General features: G+C 44.6%; 1 protein-coding gene across 2 annotated transcripts in view; it reads left to right on the top strand.

Moving 5' to 3' along the window:
* LOC144817687 (long-chain-fatty-acid--CoA ligase ACSBG2-like) overlaps positions 1 to 22726 on the top strand; it is a 1080196-nt gene that overhangs the window by 263347 nt on the left and 794123 nt on the right. For both annotated transcript variants that reach the window (XM_078674432.1, XM_078674431.1), the window contains exon 3: positions 19908 to 21055. In XM_078674432.1, the coding sequence (XP_078530558.1) occupies positions 19908 to 21055 (1148 nt within the window). The remainder of the gene's footprint in view (positions 1 to 19907; positions 21056 to 22726) is intronic.

Genomic DNA, 22726 nt, shown 5'->3' with positions numbered 1-22726 from the left:
ACATGTTGTTAAGGCCAGTCGTGATGCAATTAAATTTCAAAATTAGATATGCTTCTTTTGTAAGTAGCATTTTATCAATGTCAGCAGGGCGCTGCACGTGGCTCATGGTGTGTAGAACAGTCCACTTGAAATCATTTTCATTGTGGGACATTTCGATGAAATGTTCTACCACTGGGGCTGTTAGTATTCTTTTTTTGATTCTTGATCTGTGCTGTCCTATTCGGAGATTTACCTGCTGGTTTGTCTTCCCTATATATAACCTAGGGCAGGGGCAGATAAGAGCGTAAACCACATTTTTGGTTTTACAATTTGAAAACCCTAGATGTTTCCATTTTGTTCCTTGATGCTCAAACTCGCTACCCTCGATGGTGCTACTGCACGAGACACAGTTCCCGCACCTATGGTGTCCCTCTATCGGTTTCATATCCCATAGGGCCTTCGACCTATTCGCCGCAAGTGCGCACGCAACTCAGCTGCATAGCGAGTGAAACACCAAGGGGCGCCCCACTGCAGCCGAGGAACCTTCATCTTGGGGGCGACGCACAGCATCACATTGCTTTCCAATGCAGTCAGATCCTCAAACAACCCCCACTGACTGACGCGAACTCACAGGCCAACGGAGCGCCCCACGCCGACTTTCGGCGCAGCATTGTAGGATGGCCACACCAGTGCGGCAACTTGCTAGACACCACCTCGGTGCCATCCGGATCTTGGCGCGTTGCGCTGCCTTTGGCCCTATTCGCACATCGGTCCGCTACTGACGCCACCTCACAGGCCAACGGGGCGCCCCACGCCGACTTTCAGCATTGTAGGATGGCCACACCAGTGCGGCAACTTGCTAGACATCACCTCGGTGCCATCCGGATCTTGGCGCGTTGTGCTGCCTTCGGCCTATTCGCACATCGGTCCGCTACTGACGCGAACTCACAGGCCAACGGAGCGCCCCACGCCGACTTTCAGCATTGTAGGATGGCCACACCAGTGCGGCAACTTGCTAGACACCACCTCGGTGCCATCCGGATCTTGGCGCGTTCTGCTGCCTTCGGCCTATTCGCACATCGGTCCGCTACTGACGCGAACTCACAGGCCAACGGGGCGCCCCACGCCGACTTTCAGCATTGTAGGATGGCCACACCAGTGCGGCAACTTGCTAGACACCACCTCGGTGCCATCCGGATCTTGGCGCGTTGTGCTGCCTTCGGCCTATTCGCACATCGGTCCGCTACTGACGCCGCCTCACGTGCCAACGGATTTTCTACGCTTTTTATACCCTATGCCGCATAACAGGTCATGTGACTTGTTTATAAAACTTTTCATTGGTTCATTTTACTTTTGGTTTCCTAATGATGGAAGGCTTGATCATATGACCTAAAAATAACACTTTTCATTGGATGAAAACTTTTTTTTTTTCCCCAAACGATGAAAGCCCCACCTTGTTTCTGGATGTTTCAGACTGAAGCTGGCGTCCGCATGAGAGCACCACCATCTCGTGGCTCCGTCGTGATCATTCCGCGAGCAATCATGGCAGCCGCTCCCCACCGGAAGCCTGCAGGAGTCGGGGGGGGGGGGGGCCCCCAAGACTTTTGTAGAATCCTCAAGGCTGAGGGGACGCTTTCGAGAATGGGGTCCAAGACCTAGCAGACAAGCGTCCGATTTCCAAGGTGTCCCAGGGCCATTTCAGTGGACCAGGCCCAAAAAGGAAAGCCTGCCGCCATTTTGAGAGTCCTGTGGCAGCCGCCTATCGCTGCACCGCAAGAGTGGGCGCAACTCAGCTGAATGGCGGATTTTGACAGTGTACCAAAAGCGGACGGAATGGCAACTGAAACGGTAAAGGGGCGCCCCACTACAGCAGACGAGCCTCCACCTGGGGAGGCCCGTTCACGCCGCCTCACCCCCATCCCCCCCCCCCCCCCCCTGGGGCGCCCCACGCCGTTATTCGGAGCAGCATTGTAGGATACCAAAACCAGTGCGGCAACTTACTGGACATCACCTGGGTGCCATCCACATCTCAGCGCGTTCTGCTGCCTTGGGACTATTCGCACAACAGACCGCTACTGACGACCCACCCCCCGGGGCGCCCCACGCCGTTATTCGGAGCAGCATTGTAGGATACCCAAAACCAGTGCGGCACCCAGACAACATCACCTGGGTGCCATCCAGAACTCAGGACGTTGTGCTGCCTTGTGACTATTCGCACAAACGACCGCTACTGACCATTGTTCCTTCTTTTTTCCTAAAAATGTTTAAATGTTTTTACTGTTTTTGTTGCGTTGTATATATTTATAAGTTATTAAAGTTTTATAATCCTACTACTTTGTTGGAGTGCTATATATTTTTAATGTGACACATAATTGTAAAAACTTTGATGTACAAAGAGGCATCCCTGGAATCTTCCGCTTCAGGCTCGGTCCCCTCCCCAATCACAATACAGGATGGTTTTCAGATAGTAGGAACGCGTGTGGTGTGACGGATCTCATCGGGTGTGGGCCTTGATCTACTATAACTCCTTTGAAGAGGGGTGATTCTTTACAGCTGGGGCCATAAACTACATCTGTAGGGCTACCTGATAGCCTGGGACCGGCCTGGACAATCGGACACAGAGGAAGAGGAGTGTCAGAGGGTGCGGTAGTGAATAGGGCGAAAGGGAGGTGTCGGGCGGGCACAGGGTGTGATTCTCAGGTAAGAACAGCGCAGATGGGAGGAGGTTTATTGCCCATGCATAAGACAGAGAGCGGGGGTGACCAGTGCCTGGGGGAGATGCTTGCGAGGCTGGGGAGCCATGCTAAGGATCGACAGCGTGCAGAGAGTGGGTCTGGTCAAGGCATCTAAAATGGCTGCCGTGCACGACAAAAGTGTGGCATTTGAAAAAAGGCAAGATGGCGCAGACAATGTTTTTCAACACTTCCTAATTTCCTTAGAATCGAACGTTAACAGACGTTATCTCTCCCACACTACCGGTCTCCCTGGGCTTAAACGCCGAGATGGTAGGGACTGCATCCCGTGGAGATAGGCCGAGACGTCACTCAGCAGAAAAAAAAGAAAAAAAAAGTCTATAAACATACAATAAGTTAAAAGTCAATCATTCTTGTTTCCTTGTAGTACGCTCCCCAGTCCGCTTCCCGTTACGCTAACCGGGCTCACCCCACCAAAAAAACCTTTTAAAACCTCCACATCAAACCTAGGGGGTCAGGGAGGATCTACTATGCCACCTTATGGTCATTTGCCCCTTCGCTTTGGCCTCCTCTTGTCTCTCGATCCTACCGAGAGACAAGATGGCGGCCGCTACGGACTGTTTGGAATGTTTACAGACGCAGGAGAACCAATCAGCTTCGCTTCGCAAAGCTCCGTAACGCGAAAAGTACGCGAAGCGCTGCCCGGTGCGCTGTTACAGATATATATCTTTTTTTGAACGTTAATTTCTCAATCCACTGGAGCACATATATTGAGACCTAGCAAAGGCACATCGGGCTAACAGTCCCTACAATTTTGCCAAGTTTCGTGCAAATCCATTCAGCCGTTCGGGCTAAAAGTGAGGCCAACCGCCCTATGGAAATTAACATGGGAAAAACACGTTTTGGGACCCCCTTTTTTCTCGGCCCCCCCTTGACAAACCCCCCCCAAATTTTCAGGGGCTGCTCAGAAACAAAATGTTCCATTTTCCTGAAAATTTCAGCCAATTCCGTCCACAAACGCCAAAGTTATTAGACATAGAATTTTCAAAAATCCCATAGGGAAAAAATCCTAACTATATATACCTACTGGCGACCGCCAGTAGGTAATATATATTGTCTCTAGTCATGCTCTCTTGTCTCCCCATGAGTGCTTTTCTTTTGTCTACTACTTCTTTCTCTCTCTTCCTATGGCTTTTTTTTTTTTTTACTGTTTGCTATGGGGACTCCTTCATTTACTCCACTTCCTTTAGTCTTCTTTTCTTGCCTTCTCGAGTTATTATTTATTGAATGATATTTATAACATGCATTTAATCATTCTCTTTATTCATTGGTTTTGCTTTATGATGATACTTAATGTTTTCACACGATTTTTGATAATGTTGCCTTGCTCTATTTTGTCTCGTATATTCCATATTCTCCTTTGCTCTCTAGATCCCCAGTCTTCTTTCCTCGGAGGGGGTCCGATTACCCCTTGGCGCTGCTTTCAGTGCTCCCAGACCCGTAGATAACAGTCTAGGTTCTCTTCTCTTTTTCTATTTTATTCTTTTTCTTTTGTTCGTTTCTACCTGATTTGTCTATCTTAGATACTTGCTTTGCTTTTCTAAACTACTTCTGTATTTTCTTTCCTTTTTCTTTTCCTTTCTTTTCTTCTTTTCCTTTTCCTCGACTCACTTTGCCTATTTCCCAGTGCAACATCTTTCTTCTCTCATTTTTGTTCAATTGCTTCCTTTCCTTTCTATTTACCTTTTGACCTCCCCTGCCATGTCCTCTCCTAATTCGTTGTCAGTGATTTCCTGGAATGTTAATGGTCTCACCCATTATATTAAGCGTAAAAAAGTACTAACATATTTACGATCTAAACATGTGGACGTTGCTCTATTGCAGGAAACACACTTAGATGACATTGAATCTAGTAAACTCAGCAGAGATTGGGTCGGTAAGGTGATTCATAGTAGTGTCTCCAAGCATGATCCCACCAACCCTAACCCTGTTCGTAAGTGTGGGGTTGCCATACTTCTCTGAAAGTCACCTACCTTCACAATTCTCAAAACATGGTCTGATCCGGAAGGTTGGTATGTATTTGCCAAGTTGAAGATTGGGAACTCTTTCATCTGTCTTTGTTCCATTTATGCTCCATTAGGCTCCAAAAAAACTGTTTTTTCTCCGTCTGAACTGCCTTTTTACGGAAATTGATGCCTCCCAGTTTCTCATTGGAGGAGACTGGAATCTGACACCAGATCCGACTCTGGACTGAACGGGTTGTTTTGACACTGTTAATGCTCCAGATAGAGCCATTTTCCGGGACATTCTTGCTGATATTGGTTTAGTTGATCATTGGAGATTGAGTCATCCTCAGGACAAAGAATACACGTTTTTCTCCCCTTCGCATGGTACATTCTCACTTCTTGATTACTTTCTTCTTTCACAACGGGCAGTCCAATTGGTTACACAGTCCCAGATCCTGGAAGCAGCCATCTCTGACCATTCCCCTGTTCTCTTGTCTCTTGACTTGAGTCTTTCCAAACCAGGACGTAAACCATGGCGCTTGAATATAGCTAGGTACAGAGCACCAGCAGGTAAACTCCTTTTGCAATCACAACTCCAAGATTATCTTATTCTCAATGATACATCAGTCTCTTCTAAGAGAATGGTTTGGGCAGCGGCCAAGGCAACGATTAGGGGTCAACTCATGCGGGACGCTGCTTTTCGCAATAAAGAAAATGCAGATAAACAGACAGCCCTGCCAAGTATCACGCATCAGGCGTGATACTAACGCATTTTTGTGCAGTGATCCGCATCACCGCACGAAAATGTAAAGTCACGCATTTGTATTGCCTCCTTGACACCACCGGCGGTGCAAAGTAAATCGTTATCCTGGCCAAACAGTGCACTCCCGATGAGCACGCGTATACTGCTCTGGCAGAGTGTGTGATTGTAGTAGTGTGAAAGTCTGCTCAGGTCAGGAGCATCGCGCCGAACTGGTGGCTCATTGCTGTCCTGTCTGCAGCAATGAGCATTCATAATTAGCCCAGCTGCTGCCGCCGGCCGGGGTTACCACGGCAATCACGTGACATGGTGATGTCACGTGATTGCAACAGACACTGTATTCGTAACTCTCGGAGAGCGCGGCAGGGTGGGTGTAGTAGTTTTTTCTTTCATTTGCCACTGCCCGCCACTCTGCATTCATTATTTTGTCAATGGTGCCCCCTCAATCATGCACACCGGCGTTCACTGGACAGATCACTCATGACAAGAGGCAGGAGCAGATTATTATTATAAAGATCATCCTGAGCAGCTGAGGAGAGGAGCACGCCAGCGCTCGCACCACCACTAGCCTGCCTCCGCCTCTCTGAAGCTCACCGACCCTCCTACGTTGCCTGCTGCTGACCCGCTGTTGTGAGCCTGCTGCCGCCCTTAATCACTGCAGAGAATATTGTTCACCAGTGCACTTTCGGCCTGCTGCTCAGTGCGCAATGCGTAGTGTGGTATATATTCATGATCCTGCCGTATTAGGGGTCAGTGACTCGGGCCGAGCTGCTGCCTGCAACTGTGAGATCATGTACCAGCCTGCCTCAAATCCAAGTAAGCAAGTGCAACATTAAACATTACTTATAACATGTTAACTCGTAAAACGATCAGTTCAGTGCTCTTAATAAAATGTAACGTTTGTCAGAGCTGAAGAAATTAAGAGGAACACCTGCTCAAAATTTCGGTAGTGGAGTCTGCGCCTCGGATACATTCAGTACCCCAGCGACCGATGATGTATGATTTCAAGTGATGAGACCCAATCTGGAAAACAGTCTTCATCGCCTTCTTTTCTCCCCCCTTATAGCAGTAATTGTGTTATTCTGCACATGAGGTGAGCAAGTGGCACATTGCGCCGGTTTTGCAACACATAATCTGACCCTACTACAATAACTCCTGTTGCTAAAATTTAGAGAAACCTTTTGTTTGCAGTGGTGCGGCGCGCACTGCCAATGAGTGGTGCATATCTGAGTCCTCGTTTTGTTTAACAGTATGGTCAGCTTAGAAGGGCACTTGGTGCTTCAGTTTCTGATTATTTCCAACAGTTTAAACATCTTCTTAGAGAGTGTTGTTGCTCAATGGGTGCTGCAATTGCTGTTATTTATGTTTTCCTAGTCTTCCTTGCTTAATTTTTTTTGCGATAAAGTGTCACACATAGTCATTGAAATGTCACTCATAACTTCACTGGAATTATGAAAATGTCACACATAGCAATCTGAAACCTTGGCAGCTATGAACAGACTGTTTTGGAGGAGGACATTCGTCAACTTTCTCATATCTTAAAACCAACCCTTCAGGTTCGGAAATCACTGGAGAAAGCACGAATGTCTCTTAATAGTCTCTTTACTTCTAAAGCGGAGTATGCTTTACAAAGGATGAAAGGACGTCATTATGAGCAGGGTGAAAAGGCTGGTCGGCTATTAGCTGCGCAATTGAGACAGAGGGAGGCCAATATGGCAATCCCAGCTATTAAATCAAGTAATGGTGACGTACTTACTCGACCACAAGAGATTGTTGAAGAATTCGCTTCATTCTACAGATCTCTTTACTCTCCAAGCACTCATATAGACACACTTGCGATGTCCAATTTTTTAGCTGCAGTCCATCTTCCAAAACTCTCCGATGAGGGTAGAGCCCTACTGGAGGGTGTTATTACGAAGGATGAAATATCTTCAGCGATAGCTGCATTGCCATATCATAAAGCTCTGGGGGATGATGGTTTCCCTCCTGAATTCTTCAAATGGACCGGTCAGAGTATGATCGATACTTTACATGCTGCATTTGGGGAGGCAGTGGAGGAGTCTTCTCTTGGTCCTATTTCCAACAAGGCCGTTATAGCTGTCTTACCGAAACCTGGCAAAGATCCTTTGTTGTGCAGTAGTTATAGGCCCATATCTCTTTTAAATTCTGATAAGATACTTGCTAGCATTCTTGCTTCACGCCTTCATAAAGTTCTACCTTCTTTAATCCATAATTCGCGGGTAGGTTTTGTTCCGGGTAGGTCATCTCGTAACCATTTACGCACCCTATCTCATACTTTATGGTCAGCTAAACATCTCACTGACAATGCGTTACTCCTTTCTCTAGATGCTGAAAAAGCATTTGATCGTATCGAGTGGGAATACCTTTTTTGTCATGCAAAGGTTTGGGTTAGGTGACCAGTTTATAGATAAAGTGCGACTGCTTTACGATGATCCATCGGCTCAGGTAAATTGCGGCGGTTTCCTATCCACCCCTTTCCAAATCTGACGAGGTACTCGTCAAGGTTGCCCACTTTCCCCTCTTCTTTTTCTTCTCGCAATGAAACCTTTAGCTGCGGCGGTACGACAATCTACTTGAGGTAATAGGTGTTCCCCTTCCAATTGGTCACTCAAAAATTTATTTACATGCAGATGATGTTCTCCTTACACTTACTGATCTCCCTCCCCCGCTCCCTTCCTGCTCTCCTCCGCATCATTAATGATTTCTCTTCCTTTTCTGGCTACAAGATAAATTGGGATAAGAGTGAAGCATTACCCATGACTATTAGTACAACAAAGGATGTGATTTCTGGTTTCCCTTTTCATTGGCAATCATCCCGGCTTAAGTACGTAGGTGTTGAGAAGTCCTGTAAGACACTCCTGACGTTTCCTCTTAAGCTGCAAACTCCCAACTCCCTCAAGGATCAATTAACGCAATCAGGATTTTCAACACTGACTGAATCAACTTTTCCCTAAGGGAATGGGGAAGTGGACCGAGAAACTAACAACATATAAAGAGTCTTTGGCTTCTACTGTTGTTTCTCTTGAAAGTGTTCCAGGCCTTTTCTTTAGAAAGCGTTTCAGGTTCTCACGCGGTTCTGTAGTTAAAGTTTTACTATATTAAACTCTTCAAACATCATCTCTTACTCAGAAGTTATTTACCACATATCATTTACTGACCATGAGTTCAAGTGGCCCTTGTTCACACTCAGTTGGTTTCTGAATTGCTCAGTCTCAATCCCTAGACTCCATTTTAAAAGAGAGTTGTGAATCAGAATTACCTTCTCAAAAGTTTCGTGTTAATTGTTAATTAGGTTAGTGAAAACTTAACTGGTTTAACTCATGCAGGAGACATACCTGAAGACTTCAGCAATTCTTCAGTAAATGGGATAAATCTGCAGAAGGATGATAGAAAAAGAATACAACAACCTATTCCTATACAACAGATGAACTAGAAGAGTTAGCCAGCAAGTCGCTTAAAGAATTAACTCCTCTTCCTGGGTCTTCACAATTACTTATTTCCATATAAGTTCAAATTCTACAGCTTTTGCTAATGTTATTTGCCTTTGCTTAGGCTTGTTTCTGAATTGGAGTCTGATCTCCTGTTTAAGTTCCTGGAAGACTCCAAACAAACCCTTCTGTTTATTCCTTAAGATTTTTTCTTTTAGTTTTACCAAGGTTTGTTTTTACTGACTACTTCAAGAACCTCTTAACGTTTACACAACCAACGAAGTTTTTTCAATTCTTTTTCTTTTAAAAGTCTTACTGGAGAAGCGCTTGACGCTTCAGTTTTAATGACAAGAAAACAATTAATCTTACTGTCCTTTTCGCTTGACTTGCAGACAGGAGGCTTGAACACCTTAAAGCGCGAAGGGGAATGAAAGACGATACTCCTGCTGGGCTCGAGGAGAAGGACGCGGAGCTTCAGGCTCGGCGAAGCCCCACGTGATCAGGAAACTGACAAAACTGTAACTCGGCTAATGACCGGGAAATTTATGGGTTTACGTCGGAGACCTCAGGAAAAGGCTCCGAAAGGGAAAATCGTTCGTCTTCAGGCTCCAGCAACTCGAATTCAGAAGCGCTCGTCAGGGCTACAACATGAGACGAAGCGCCGGCAGTTAGGAGAGAAGTCTATTTATAGACCAGACTCGGTCACGAGAGCAGCGCGAGCTCACTCACCAATCAGATTACAAATTCAAGAGCCAGCGCGAGCCTCTCTTTTAAGAGCGCACAATCTTAAGTTAACCCTCAAGGGCTAAATACATTGCCTTAAACTCAACAAGCATTGACTAAAGCAATTTTCATAAACTGCTTTTACATAGACTAATAATTAAAGTTCATACACAACTTTTCCTATACTTAAAAATAGTAAATAATCGAACCTCTAGCTTAAATAAATCATGGACAGAAAGCTATTCACAGTTCAATTAGGTAAGACGACCAGTAGCACCCCTAACAGTAGGAATCTTCATAAATAGAGGGTTGGATAATATAGTCACGGACAATTTGACCCCTTTAATCGCGCAAATGCAAAGAGACTTTGATAAATGGAAGGCTCTCGGTTTGTCCTTGTGGGGGCGAGTACAGGCGGTCAAGATGGTTACTCTTCCTCGTTTCCTTTATGTCTTGGGTATGCTTCCTTTTCACATCTCCTTAACTACTTTGAGATCCATTGACTCCAAAATTAAACTTTTTGTCTGGGGCACGGCTAAACCGCGTCTTGCCTTTGCAAAATTAAAATCTCATCAGTTACAAGGGGGTTTGGGTCTCCCTTCTATCGAACATTACTCACTTGCTCTTCATCTTTCGCAACTTGTCTTTTTTCTACCTAAATCTAAAGATATACCTCAATGGATCCCTCTTGAACGTCACTTGTTAGCCTCTAGTCCAGGTTTGTCCCTTCTCTATGGTAAAGGGGTCAGTTCTTTTGATCCTAAAAACCCTATCTTATTTGCAATGTCCAAATCTTGGCAGAGGAGTCATCGTATACTTAAATCTAACTCACGCATCCATATTAAAGCTCCTTTATGGATTAATTCTGCCGTTCGGGTTGGAGGTCGCACTCTGTCCTGGCCCATATGGCAGGAAGCTGGTATTCAGACAATAGATCAGTTGTTTCACAATAACACTCTTAAATCTTTTTCTCAACTCTGTGAGGAATTCCATCTGCCATCCACTCAATCCTGTAAATACACTCAGCTCCAGCAAGTTCTCACGGAACATTTAGGTCCCCCGCCTGATTTGATATCTGTATCTCCTCTTTTGTCCTATCTACAGTTTTGGGGGAATCTTAAAGGTGTGATTTCTGGTCTTTATAAAACTTTCTTGCATCCTCTATTTTCACAACCCCTCTCACAAGCTCTCCAGTTGAAATGGCAATCTCGCCTCTCGGTTACATATTCCAATACTCAATGGGACCAAATATTGGAAGGGTTACATAAGGGAGTTAGTGAAGCAAATTTTGTGTTTTTAAAATTCTACACGAATGGCACTGGTCTCCAGTCAAGTTACACCATGCTAAGTTAATATCCCGTACTTTGTGTTGGAGGTGTTCAGCCTCTGGTTGTGATATTACGCATATTGTTTGTGAATGCCCTCATACGACACCTTTTTGGCTTTTTGTACGGAAGACGTTGGTCACTATTATGTCACTCCCTCTACCCCTTACCTCTCTGAATATTATCTTGCATGATTTTCGTAACCTTCCGAAGCTTTCTAAACCACAAACTTGTCTTCTCCATACGGCTCTGGCCACGGCAACAATTTGCATACTACGGCACTGGAAATCTCCTCTGCCCCCTTCGCAGGAGGAGTGGTTGGTGGTGATGATGCAAACAGCTCTACATGAACGTACAATTTATAATTTGCAGGATCAAGCTTCCATTTTTCTCCAGGTGTGGTCCCCTTTTCTGGAATCCTCTGTACATGACGATTCTGGCTCCACTCCTCCTTCTCCTCTGATTGTTCCACCTTCTTAATCCTGTTCTTTTGAGTTCTTCCTCTCGTATTGCTCAGCTTTACATTTTCTTCCCTTACCTCTTTTTATGTAAATTTGTGTTGATATGGGATTTTTGTCTATTCTCCTTTTCTTTTTCTCTTCTTTTCCTCTTTCTTTATAATTTTCTTCTTTTTCTGTTCTATTCTTCTTTCCTTTCCTTCATTCTTCTTTCATCTTGCACTTATTTTACAATCTTTTGATTATCATTGCATTTAGGATTACGGAATATACGTTATCCTTATGTTTATTATATTCTGTGTAATGCTTTTCTTAATTTGTACAATTTTTTACTTACCAAAGATTTTACTCTGTATCATTATTTCCATCTGTACTTTTATCTTCAAATTTCTAATAAAAAATTTCAACACAAAAAAAAGTAGTTTGCTTTTCATATTAACCAATCAGTTGAATTACCTGTGCTCTTCCCTTAACCTGATTCAGTAGCAGAAAGGGCTCTACATACTCTTGATGTAAAAAGAGCATTGTTATACTATATAGAAAGGGCGAACAATTTTCACAAAACAACTTTTTGTTGCATTTGCTCCACTTCATAATGGAAATCCTAGCTCTCAATCTGGTATTTCTAGGTGTATTATCAAATGTATTCAAACTTCCTATGTTAACTAATGTAGGACAAGCCAATCCAAAAAAGCTTTATTTGAAAGTTAAGTCCTAAAAGAACAATACATAGGATAACAAATATTTCTTAACACACTACACAATAAATAGACAGTTTTAAAACAATATTAAATATACATGAAAACTGTTGTAGCAAGTAATAAAACACAAATCGTATGGGTTAAAAAGCCGGGACAGATAAATTGGTAATATTGTTACAGTACATAGGAGTGAATATAGGCACTATTGCATGTTACTTTCAAGGTATATACGCGTTATCAAAGGACCAGACGTTGATTCATTGCAGATTGAGACGATAGCCAACTTTGTATGTGCAGTTGCCAGGATGACCATTGTACATTCTCAAAGTTGCTGGGGTTAATCGTGATCTAATAACCCAGGACCAGTTCAGGAATTTAGCAATTTTCAATAGAAATACACAGTAATGTTTCTGTGCGCAATATTCTTAATGCATCGGCGCACCTTCTAGTGCCCAGTGACCTACAAATTGGCTAAAGCCACATGTGACTGGGCCGCATATGCTGGACAAACAAACAATAGATGAGCCAGGGTCTCCTGCTGGTCCAAACACAAGGGACACTTGATATTACCAGATGGGACCCATTTTGCTGTATGAGATCTTATGGGAGTGTACCCACCCTGAATTGGAAGTTCAACTTCTGATCTTGCGGTTTGGTTATTAGATCCCAACACGGCTCTTGATTTGGCCAGAATTTGGCATTCCAAAAAACCTCCCATTAGCAAAGGCGTGTCACTGTTTTAGTGGATGTTATACACCGATTCCCAGTATTTTTCTTTCAAGAACTCCTTTGGAGGAAATGATACGTTGGAAGGATTTTACCGCAACGTGGCCATGCCAGTCTTGACTATTGAGGTTCTAACCTCCCTTAACCATCTAATTTTGTGATAGCAGTCTGCCAGAATTAGATGATTGAAGCATAGGAGGCCAGTTCCGGTGTACACAATTCTTCGCCAGTATAATATTGGACGTAATCTAGCAATGGCAACCAGTGCTTTTCTGCCTTGTTCGTACAGCAATTGGCGCACTGAGGTACTTCGCGTAAGACAGGTAATCCTGAGTAAGAACCTGTTTTCTGCAACAGCTAGCTATGAAAGTTTCTCAAACCCCCAGAGCTCGGCTTCATATAAGGCAGTGCTCACAACTTTCATACTGTAAATTTGAAGCATAGGGCTAATTGGCTTTGTAAGGGAGGTATTGAACTCTATATATAGGCCCCCAGATAGTTGCCGATGTAATGTGGCTGTATCAAGTTGACAATTCCACCTCAAGTAGTGTTGCAAAGGTGAAAGTCCGAACTTGTTCCAAGGGACGGTTATTCATGCATACGCCACCTTTAAATGTTTAATGCTTGTGAAAGGTCATAAATTTTGTTTGGATACATTAATTTCCAGACCCAGAAGAAGGCAAAACTACTGAAAAAGTAACAAAGCACGCTGGAGACCGCTGAGAGTTTTTGAGATGATCGTGCCATCCGCAAACATTAAAATAGGGATATGAATTCCCGCTAAAACGGGGGCATCTGTAGGAATAGACCATACAAACTTGGCAATCCCATTGATAGTGAGAATAGTGTAGGAGCCATAACACTGCCATGACCTACTCGGTTATCAATGGCAAAAGGTTTGGTAACATTGCCCTGTGATTCACACCGTATTTGGGTGAAATTATCCTCATGCAAAGGAGCAATGAGAGATAGCAACTCTGGTGCCATCCCCAGCTCCTGTAACCCTGCCTAAAATTTACTGCGGGAAACTAGATCAAATGCTGACCTACAGTCAATGAATGCAGCATACAAACAACCCTTGCTTAGAACCACTGTTGGTCGGTATATTAATATAAACCGGAAAACCTGATCAATGGCACTGGTATGGGCCCGAAAGCCGGCCTGTAATGGTCAAAGAATACTATACTCGTCAATCCAATCTTTGACCTTGTACTAACTATATAATACTAACCGACCCATCACCTTTTGCATGGAATCTGAGTCCTATAATTTCCTGGGTGGAATTTATCCCCTTTTTTATACACCTGGATGATCGCGGCCCCTTTACAAGAATCCGGCACTGGGGCTCCTTGGGCAATGGCATTAGCTAGTAACATAATGTACCAGCACGATTTAGGTTTGTCATACAAAAAAAGAAATCAGACGGAATGCCATCTAAACCCGGAGCTCTACCCCCTCTTACAGCTCCGAAGGCGATGTTGACATCAGCCAATGTAAAGGCCGTGGTCTTGATAAAACGAATGGGAAGGCATAACAGGGTCCCCTTTGTCGACACTACGGGCATATTGGGGTTTAAAATGGTTGACCCATTGATTCTGGGCTACATGATTTAGTGGCGTACTGGTTGTCTCTTCCCCCCCCCCCCCCCCATCCCATTTTACAATGTTCCAAAACTGTTGGGAATTATATAAAAAAAAAAAAGAAAATCCATGGCGCTCGAATATGGCGGGAGTACTCTCCGGGACCTGATTTAGAATTCACATCAACAACTTACTTTGGACCTGTCCTTCCAGTCCTTCAATGAATATCACTAGATGAGACAATACAATAATATGGTGAAACAATTTTGATGTGATCTTGATAAAATTCTTTGGCCCTGAGGAAGTCTTTGGGTATCTTCCCAAGACGAAACACGTGTTGGCTGTTTTTTGTTTGGCTACTTTGGATGATCCCAACTACGCTGGATCACCGATTGAAATCTGTGTCTTGGAAATAAAGAGTTTTTTTTTAAAGATACGATCTGGAGAACCTTCTTTGGACTGATATTTCTCATTAAATATTGTATTTATATTGCTCGGGAACCAAGTTTGTTCCTGTTTGGAGTTATTGCTGGAGCATGCCAGTCAAGTCCTGCCATCTACTTTCATCCCATTGCTTCTTAGCCTTTTCCTGGATCCTCCTGTAATTACTCCTGGTCACCCGTACTTTGTCTGGTGCCTTAAGTTTAAGTGCGTTGCCCAGGGTTCTAAGTGCCAAACTACAATCCTCATTAAACCATAGGCTTAATTTCTTTCTTTGGTGTTATCTATACGCTGTTTGAAGTATGATCTTAAATGAGAAAATAATTTGTTGTGACTGGCAGTGATTATCTCGGTGAACTCAGGGTGATCAGAACAGGCCTCCAAGTCCGTTATGGTGAGGTCAATATCCCTAGTAATCATGGCTAGAAGATCGGGGTTCTCTACTAGCTTAGCCCATTTTAGCCGCTGCCTCTCATTTGTGGAGATCAGATCAAGGGTAGTAGGTTGTGAGCTGAATGAACAGAGGCTCTCTGTAGTTGAAGATCTAGAGTTGAGCATAAGGGGTTGTGATCGCTCTCTAGGTGATCCCTCAGTCATATCCCCTCGGGCATGCCATAGCTTTAAATTAATTACTAGGTTGTCTATGCGGCTAGCGCTATGACATTTATCAAAATTGTTAGCCCCATGCCTATCGGAGGCAGTTCACCCATTTGCTGCCAGTAGCCCTTTTTCGAGGCGGATAGTTTTGATTTGGATTGCTACATCAGACCATTTTTTATGAGTGTGAATTCCAATTTTGGAATGCCCCACTAAGCATCTTCCTCTCCTGTGAGGTCATAGTCCTCAATGCCAAGAGCCTCAAAGGTAGAGCTAAAATCTCCAGCCAAAAGATCGAGTGCCCTTATAGCCTCCGACTTCTTCCCCCCACTTAGGCCTTTCGCATAGACGTTATAAATGTTGATACCACATTGCGGGCTTGTCTTCAGCTGTATTGCAAGGATATATTTGCTCTGGGTTGGGAGTATCTGGATTTTACAACTTATTGCTTGGCGAGTCCTTCTAGTGAGGCCCCCTACAGGTCAACCTTTTTCCCCCTTGATAGCTGGAATTTGGTAGTTCAAATAACCAAATCAATAGAGTCCACCGGCCATGTCTCCTGAAAAAGGCAAATGTCGTAATTCTCAATAAAAGTTAACCAGTCAGGAGACGTGAACTTAGTCCCCAACCCTGCAATGTTCCATGACAATACAGCTAACCTAAATGAGGTAAGTCCATGTGAAATCTCCCAGACACACCTGTTGGTTGGTTTTACTCCGCTATCCCTCCCTCCCTCCTACTGGTGACTGGACAGCGATAGGCATCTTGTTACCATAGATGATGGATTTCGCATCACGGGTACTTCACACTCGCTGGGAGATTGTGTTATATACTCAAAAAAATCACCAGCGAGCGGCAATAACCTTCAATCTACCTCCCTTAGTGGCGACATGCTGGGGTTCGAATCCAGCTCAGGGGGGTTATATTTTAATCTTGGTAGAGCGGGTAAGATGTTGCGTACGGATGTCAAAATTTTAGAGGTTTTCCACCAAGTGGTGGTGGGAAAGTGTCAGGGCAATGTAGTGTAGTGTAGCATTGGTGCATGAGTATCTTTTAGCTGTAATGATGTCATCCCGTATTAGGGACAGACAGCCCCTACCATGGCGAATCCACTGGGTACACTTGTTCATAAGCGACTCCTCATCTTCTCTGGAGGATACTCCAGAAAGTTTAGGAACGTTAATCACATACACCTTATTTTTGTGCCTAGCGTGCTACTCTTTTCCTGCCACTCTGTCCATCACGTCTGTTAAAATGGGGGCTGGAGAGGTGAGGCAATGGCCTTGACAAGAGGTAATATGGGCCTGAGGGTGGGCGTCCAATAACCTCTCCTCCCAGGTTACGAGTGATTCTTACTAGTAGTCTCCATGTTTAATGGCCTAGTAAATGCACTAATCCTTGAACTTTGTGATGTCTGGGCTACGCTTAGTAGCATTGAATGATTGCTAGCGTCCCTATCCATTTATGTAAGTGGCCTATGACGAGTATGTTCCCATTGACAATTTAACCAGTTCCACAGCTGGGTGCACCTTGCTTAGGGAGTCCGTAGGATTGCAGACTGGCACTTTGAGGGCTCTAATTTCATTAATCAGTGCTACCAGCTGATTAGACACGGTTTGTTGGGCAGGATCATTTATAGGTCTATCCAATTGCATAACGTTATCAACAGGCGCTGCACTATCCTTGCTAACTACACTTTGGTCAACTAAACCCCTGGTCTTTTAGGGAGTACTACTCACTGCGCTTTCCATGCCCATGACGTGTCCCTCAATCCCATTATGTGGGGCATTTATGGTGACTCAGGCTGGTCTGCCAGGGTAGAAAATCTATTGCTGCAGGAAAAGATGGTGAGAACGTCTCGAGTGTCTGGATGGCACTGGGAGTGGACCCTCTACTGTGTTGTTTGCCTCAGATATACTCAGGAGATTTGGTATTGGTAACTTTTTAACTGGCTTTTTAAACATATAAGGTACACGCCCTTTACATGGTTTACTTATTGGGATATGTTGTATACTGCCCCTGGATGACTGGTCAGGGTGTGTAGAATCCTGAAGCCCCTCACATTCGGATAGTAGGCTATCTATCCTATCCATAACACCACCCTCAGAGTCATTGTGACCAGGGCCTTTCCTTTTTCACTTTTTTTTTTTGGCATCACCCATGCATTTTTTGCAGATTTCCTCTTCCCCATACTGTCCCCTTCGGTTTTGAAATGCAATATTATGCTCGTTTAAGGCCTAGATAAGATTGATTCAATGCCCAAACACAAATGTCCTTGGGCACATCAGGTACTTCACCTACCCCTTAGCATACGTTTGAGCAATATAGTGACTGCATAAACATATATGTTACTACTCTATTGTCACCTGAGGAAGAGTCCCGGTCATCCAGATGTCAGAGTGGTTGCCCAGCCTCTTCCGGGCTCTGACCGGCACAGACAGGCCCGTCCTTGGCCCGGCACGCCCACGCCGTGGGAGCCCTCATCATGTTTTCTGGCGCCTCCTGGAGCGCTCGAGTGATGGCGTTTGGTAGCGGCTGAGGCAAACTGGGTCTTGTAGTCCCCCTTCCCCCCCCCCCCCCCCCCACCACCCCGCCAGGCAGGCAGACAGCAGCAATCCGGGCGTACTGCGCTGCGGGAGCCCTTTTGACGTTTTCTAGTGCCTCCTGGCATGCTCGAATGATGACATTTGTGGCGTCTGAAGCTGCGAGGCAAACAGGGGCTTGTAGTCCCCCCCCCAGGCAGGCAGCGGCAATCCGGGCATCCCCAGGACAAGCAGTACTATAAACACTTTTTTAAACCACTGCAGCACCCAATGGTTAGCCACTGCTTTGGGAGAATACTGCTATACAATCTATGCAAAGCTTGTGTCTCTACAAATGCCTCAACGGATTGTTGCCTTACCCTGTAAGTATCTGTGTTTGCATGTAGAGCTGTAGATTCACATGCAACCTTTCTCTCCGGGACACCTGTGGTTGTTGCAGTTCTTATTCTTCACATTACATATGCATGGACATCTCTGTACTACTCACTCGCTCTATTCTCACTCTCTTGCGGGACAACAAGCTAACGATGGATTCTATGCCAGTGCGCACTATTACCAAAAGGAGTCCCCTTACCTCATTACTAGAAAAGAAGACTTCGAAGAAATATAACTTTAAAACATCCGCACCCTAGATGGCAGGACTATGCAAAGCACGTGAATCTACAGCTCTACATGCCAAGAACAGATGCTTACGGGGTAAGTAACATAATCCTTCCAGTCTCATAGTGAGAGGAGTTGAACTGCCAAGAACTACTTGTGGCCTACTGTTAAGCATCTGCCATATGATGTATCTTGATATCAACAGAGAAACGATTGTCTTTGGAACCAAGAAGCAGTAGCAAGATTACAGTTCTTGTACCTTGAATGTCCATGTTTGGCAACGGTGCTCAGTATGATGGGCTGAACTCCTTTTGACCACCATCTTCTCTCAGGTGAGATCCCCCAACTTTTGAGGTTCTGGGGTACACACTGGCAGAGCTTTAAACTAGAGGGTTCAGTAGGCTGGGTTAACAGACACATTTAAAAAAGTCTGATCACTGTCTAAATCTCAAAACTCTACATGGTCACTGCCACTGCTACACTAACAGGGACAGCAATCCTATGCTCGCTATGAGATCATCTTTGGTGCACCCTTTCATGGGCAATGTCCTGGCCCTCACATTGCCTGGGGCAGGCCTGGAACTCTGCATGAGACAGGACAAAAAATGTCAGATTAACAGATTCAAAGTAGTTGTGCACTCCGTTAATCAATCATTACGATATCCTGCAAGGAAAAATCATGTCCCAACACATAATGGATTTTAGGTACCTAACCGCGAATTTGAACCCCAAAATCGATCAGATTTTACGAATGTGTTTAATGACAAAAATGTCCACATTTGTAATATGGTCAACGTTTGTGATTTGTAATCTATCATTTGTAAGCCCAGATCTTCGAGAGCCTCTCTATAGTAAGTATGAACCATTCCACTTGTGGGAACCAAGGTTTGTATTTTGTACAAGTGTCAAGTGTTTTACACCAGGATAGCAAATTACAAATGCAATCGAAATTAAATGTCAGCCTGCGTATCATAAATGAAGCTTTTTTTGAAGATTGCTTTTTCAATTAAATTTACATAATCATTGGGACAGCTAAGCAATTGCTATTCGAATTAGAGTACCTTGGACTGTCTAAAAAGATAATTTTGTTTGTATCTTGTAAATATAAATTATATAAATACTGATTGGTGGGGTTTTATACAACTCTGGGAATCTGAAGATTTAAATGAAAAAGGTGTATGGGTGGAGTGTCTGGGATGACAAACTGTATTGTGTATAGACTGTCAACTCTGAGGATTGTTTTGTTCATTCTGTTGTCACTTATTCTGTTGCTACATGAAGTGCCCTTTGTAGCATATGATGTAAATAATGTCTTTTTTTCCAAAGCTTTGAGAATATTTCGCCATGTAAGAAGGATGACATGCAAAGTCCTGCAGTAGCCGGCCATGGTATTTTCCAGTCCCGCCAAGTGTATGACGACACAGCGTCCATGATGATAATCCATGGGGTAGATACCACACAGCTCGAAGTGACCAATGGTGAGACCTGTGACATTCTTCATGTCAAAACAGATGCTGCTCCTCCGGGGAAGGGCTCAGACACTACTTTGATTCCTGAACCAGCACTCCTGGTGAACAGCACAGTGTCTTCAGTCTCATTGAATGAAGACACAGTGGGCTCTTCCAGTCCATCAGAGACCGCGCCTTTAGAAAATGAAGCTTCGAGACCTTTGCCATTCATCTTGGTGACTACTGTTGCAGAAGCGCCTCTGGGGACCACTTCTAGGCGCTTTCCAAAGAGTTTTATAGCCTCTGCTGAATCTACTCCTCTAAAACCTCATGATCAAGAGCTCCTTTTCACAAAGGCACATTTGCATGCTTATGTCAGCGCAATGCCTGTTATTGCCACCATTGAGCGTTCTTTAGAGTTGAGTGCAGAGCCCTCACTCATAGGTGACCAGAGTTCTCGGGAACAAGGCCCAGAGAAGGCCAATATGGGAGAGGCCCAGGCTTGCCAGAAGCTCCAAGACTCCTTTGAAACTATGCAGCGTCTCCAGCGGTACAGCAAGGAAAACCCTTCCGCAGGGTCCATTCATGTTTCTATGGACATGAGCCTTGAGATGAATTCGGTGGACAATGAAAAATGTTGGCAAAGAAAGAGCGCAGAGTGTGCTTCTTTTGACCCTGATTTGTGCCCGAAGGAGCAGGACACAGAGTTGCCCCCTGTGGAGAAAACACCTGCCTTGCAGGCCTTTGCAGGAGACTGGCCGGCATTCCTGGAGCAGAGTGGGACTGATGGAGACAATAGTGAGTTGGGACTGGGTAATGGAGCTGAAGAGATGGCCAAAGAAATGTCTGGAGTTAATGTGGAAGTTCCCCATGTGGACTATGTGGAGTTGAATGTGATTCAGCCAGAAAAGCAGACTTCTACCGAGATAGACAATATACGGTCCTCGTTCTGTGCAGAGAGGCACACTGATGCTGTAAGAAGCTGTGGAAAAGAATGTAGTCCAGGTGCCACATCACAGGTTAAAGGTAAATGGGGACCTTGGGTGGTGAAGAGGTTGTACAAGGCCTTTATTGACATCATGTTCTTATAACCTTTAGGGAAATACAGATTCATATTCTGAAGCTATGCATGGTGCCATCTCTAAAGTAACTGTTAATTCCAGTTTTTCATTCTCCCTAATCTTGGCAAGTGGTGCACCTTAAACAGAGTCCCCCTCTCATGGATAACTTTGCTACCCCACCTCATCTTTTTAGAAACCAACTTTATTTTGAGCATCGAATATAAAACTTTTTCCAAGAAAGTTCTCACGCTAGAGATGTTTATTCGAGTATAGAATTTAGTGGATCACGAAACCTACATGGAAGGCCCAATATTTTAAAATGCACAAAGTAGATCACAAATAGTCCAACTGACTGAAAACAATGTACGGTTCTTTTATGTTTATCCTAAAAAATCAGTGCAAAGGTCCTCCAGAGCCTTTCAGTACGTGTTCTACTTGTGCAGAAATTGGCATCAAGAAAATCATCCATGCCTGATGCATATGATGGGGGACAGCCAACACATTTAGTCTAATAGACTTCTTCAGGTCTCCTAGGTTCACAGATCGCAGCATGAAAATTCCATCAAAAGGCTGGAGACAGAATGACTAATCTATATTGGGTAGTTTAATATAGCCCATCGTAGCCGGCTATTCCAGTCATTAAAGGCCTGCTCCAATTGTTAAATATTGCAAGGGCCATTAACAAGCGGGCAGGGCTTTAATAGCCCATGTAGCCCAGCTACAGTGGGCTATAAAGGTATTAGAAAACTCCCAGGACTAAAAGACTGTTTTAATTGGGAAACAACAATGCATGTCGGAGCCTGAGGAGGTTGACATCTCCCTTGCTTCGAAGCCTTTGCTCATAGCTCTTGCTGTGAAAGTTCTACAGTTAACTTTGCAGAAGGCCATGGCTGTTAGCTGGTTAACTTTCACAGCAAGAGGTGTGAAAGGAGCTTAAGTACGCCCTTGGTTCTCCCAGTCTTGGCTGAACTGCATTTTATAGTACTGCCAAGCCGGGGAGACCAAGGAGTTGAGCAGCATTCACCACTCCCTCCTTAAGCCCTTGTGAAACTGAGCTACAGGCGGAGGGAAGAGGGAAGGGTGCAAGTGTCCTGCACAGACTGTGTGGTAGGCCTAGTAGAACTATGTGAGGTGAACATTCTATTCAGAAGTTAGAATGTGAGAATGTTGTGGACATTAGATTGAGTATCAGTTTTGGAGTCGGGCAAGCCGTTGGGTGGTTGCTACGCTGTCTCTTCTATTCAAATAAACTACATACCTGAGAGCATCGTCTTGTTTCCTCATTCCGAGGTACCACATATTTGGGGATGAGCAGGGCAGGACTACAGGGCGTGTACACTCAGCACAGCGTGCATGTCTCGTATGGGCTTGTAACTGTTGTAAGCATTTTCTGTGAAGTCTTCGTTGAACGTATTTAAATGGCAGTGAGTCTAAGCGCAGCTGGGCATGTAATTATAGTGTTGCACCAAGCGCTATCGTGCTCAAACGCTTAAAGCCCCTAGATTCCAGGGAGCACTGCGTGTGTGACATCACGGACAGCGGCCATCTTGGTTTGGTCGGATTCTCAACGATTGAAGTGAGGCCTATGACTATCCCATGATCCATAGCGGGAGTGATGTCACACTAGCGGCCTTCC

This window comes from Lissotriton helveticus, chromosome 2_1, assembly GCF_964261635.1.
Source record: "Lissotriton helveticus chromosome 2_1, aLisHel1.1, whole genome shotgun sequence".
Taxonomy (NCBI): Eukaryota; Metazoa; Chordata; class Amphibia; order Caudata; family Salamandridae; genus Lissotriton; species Lissotriton helveticus.
Note: the sequence above shows the minus strand (reverse complement) of the source record. Positions and strands in the feature narration are given on the sequence as shown.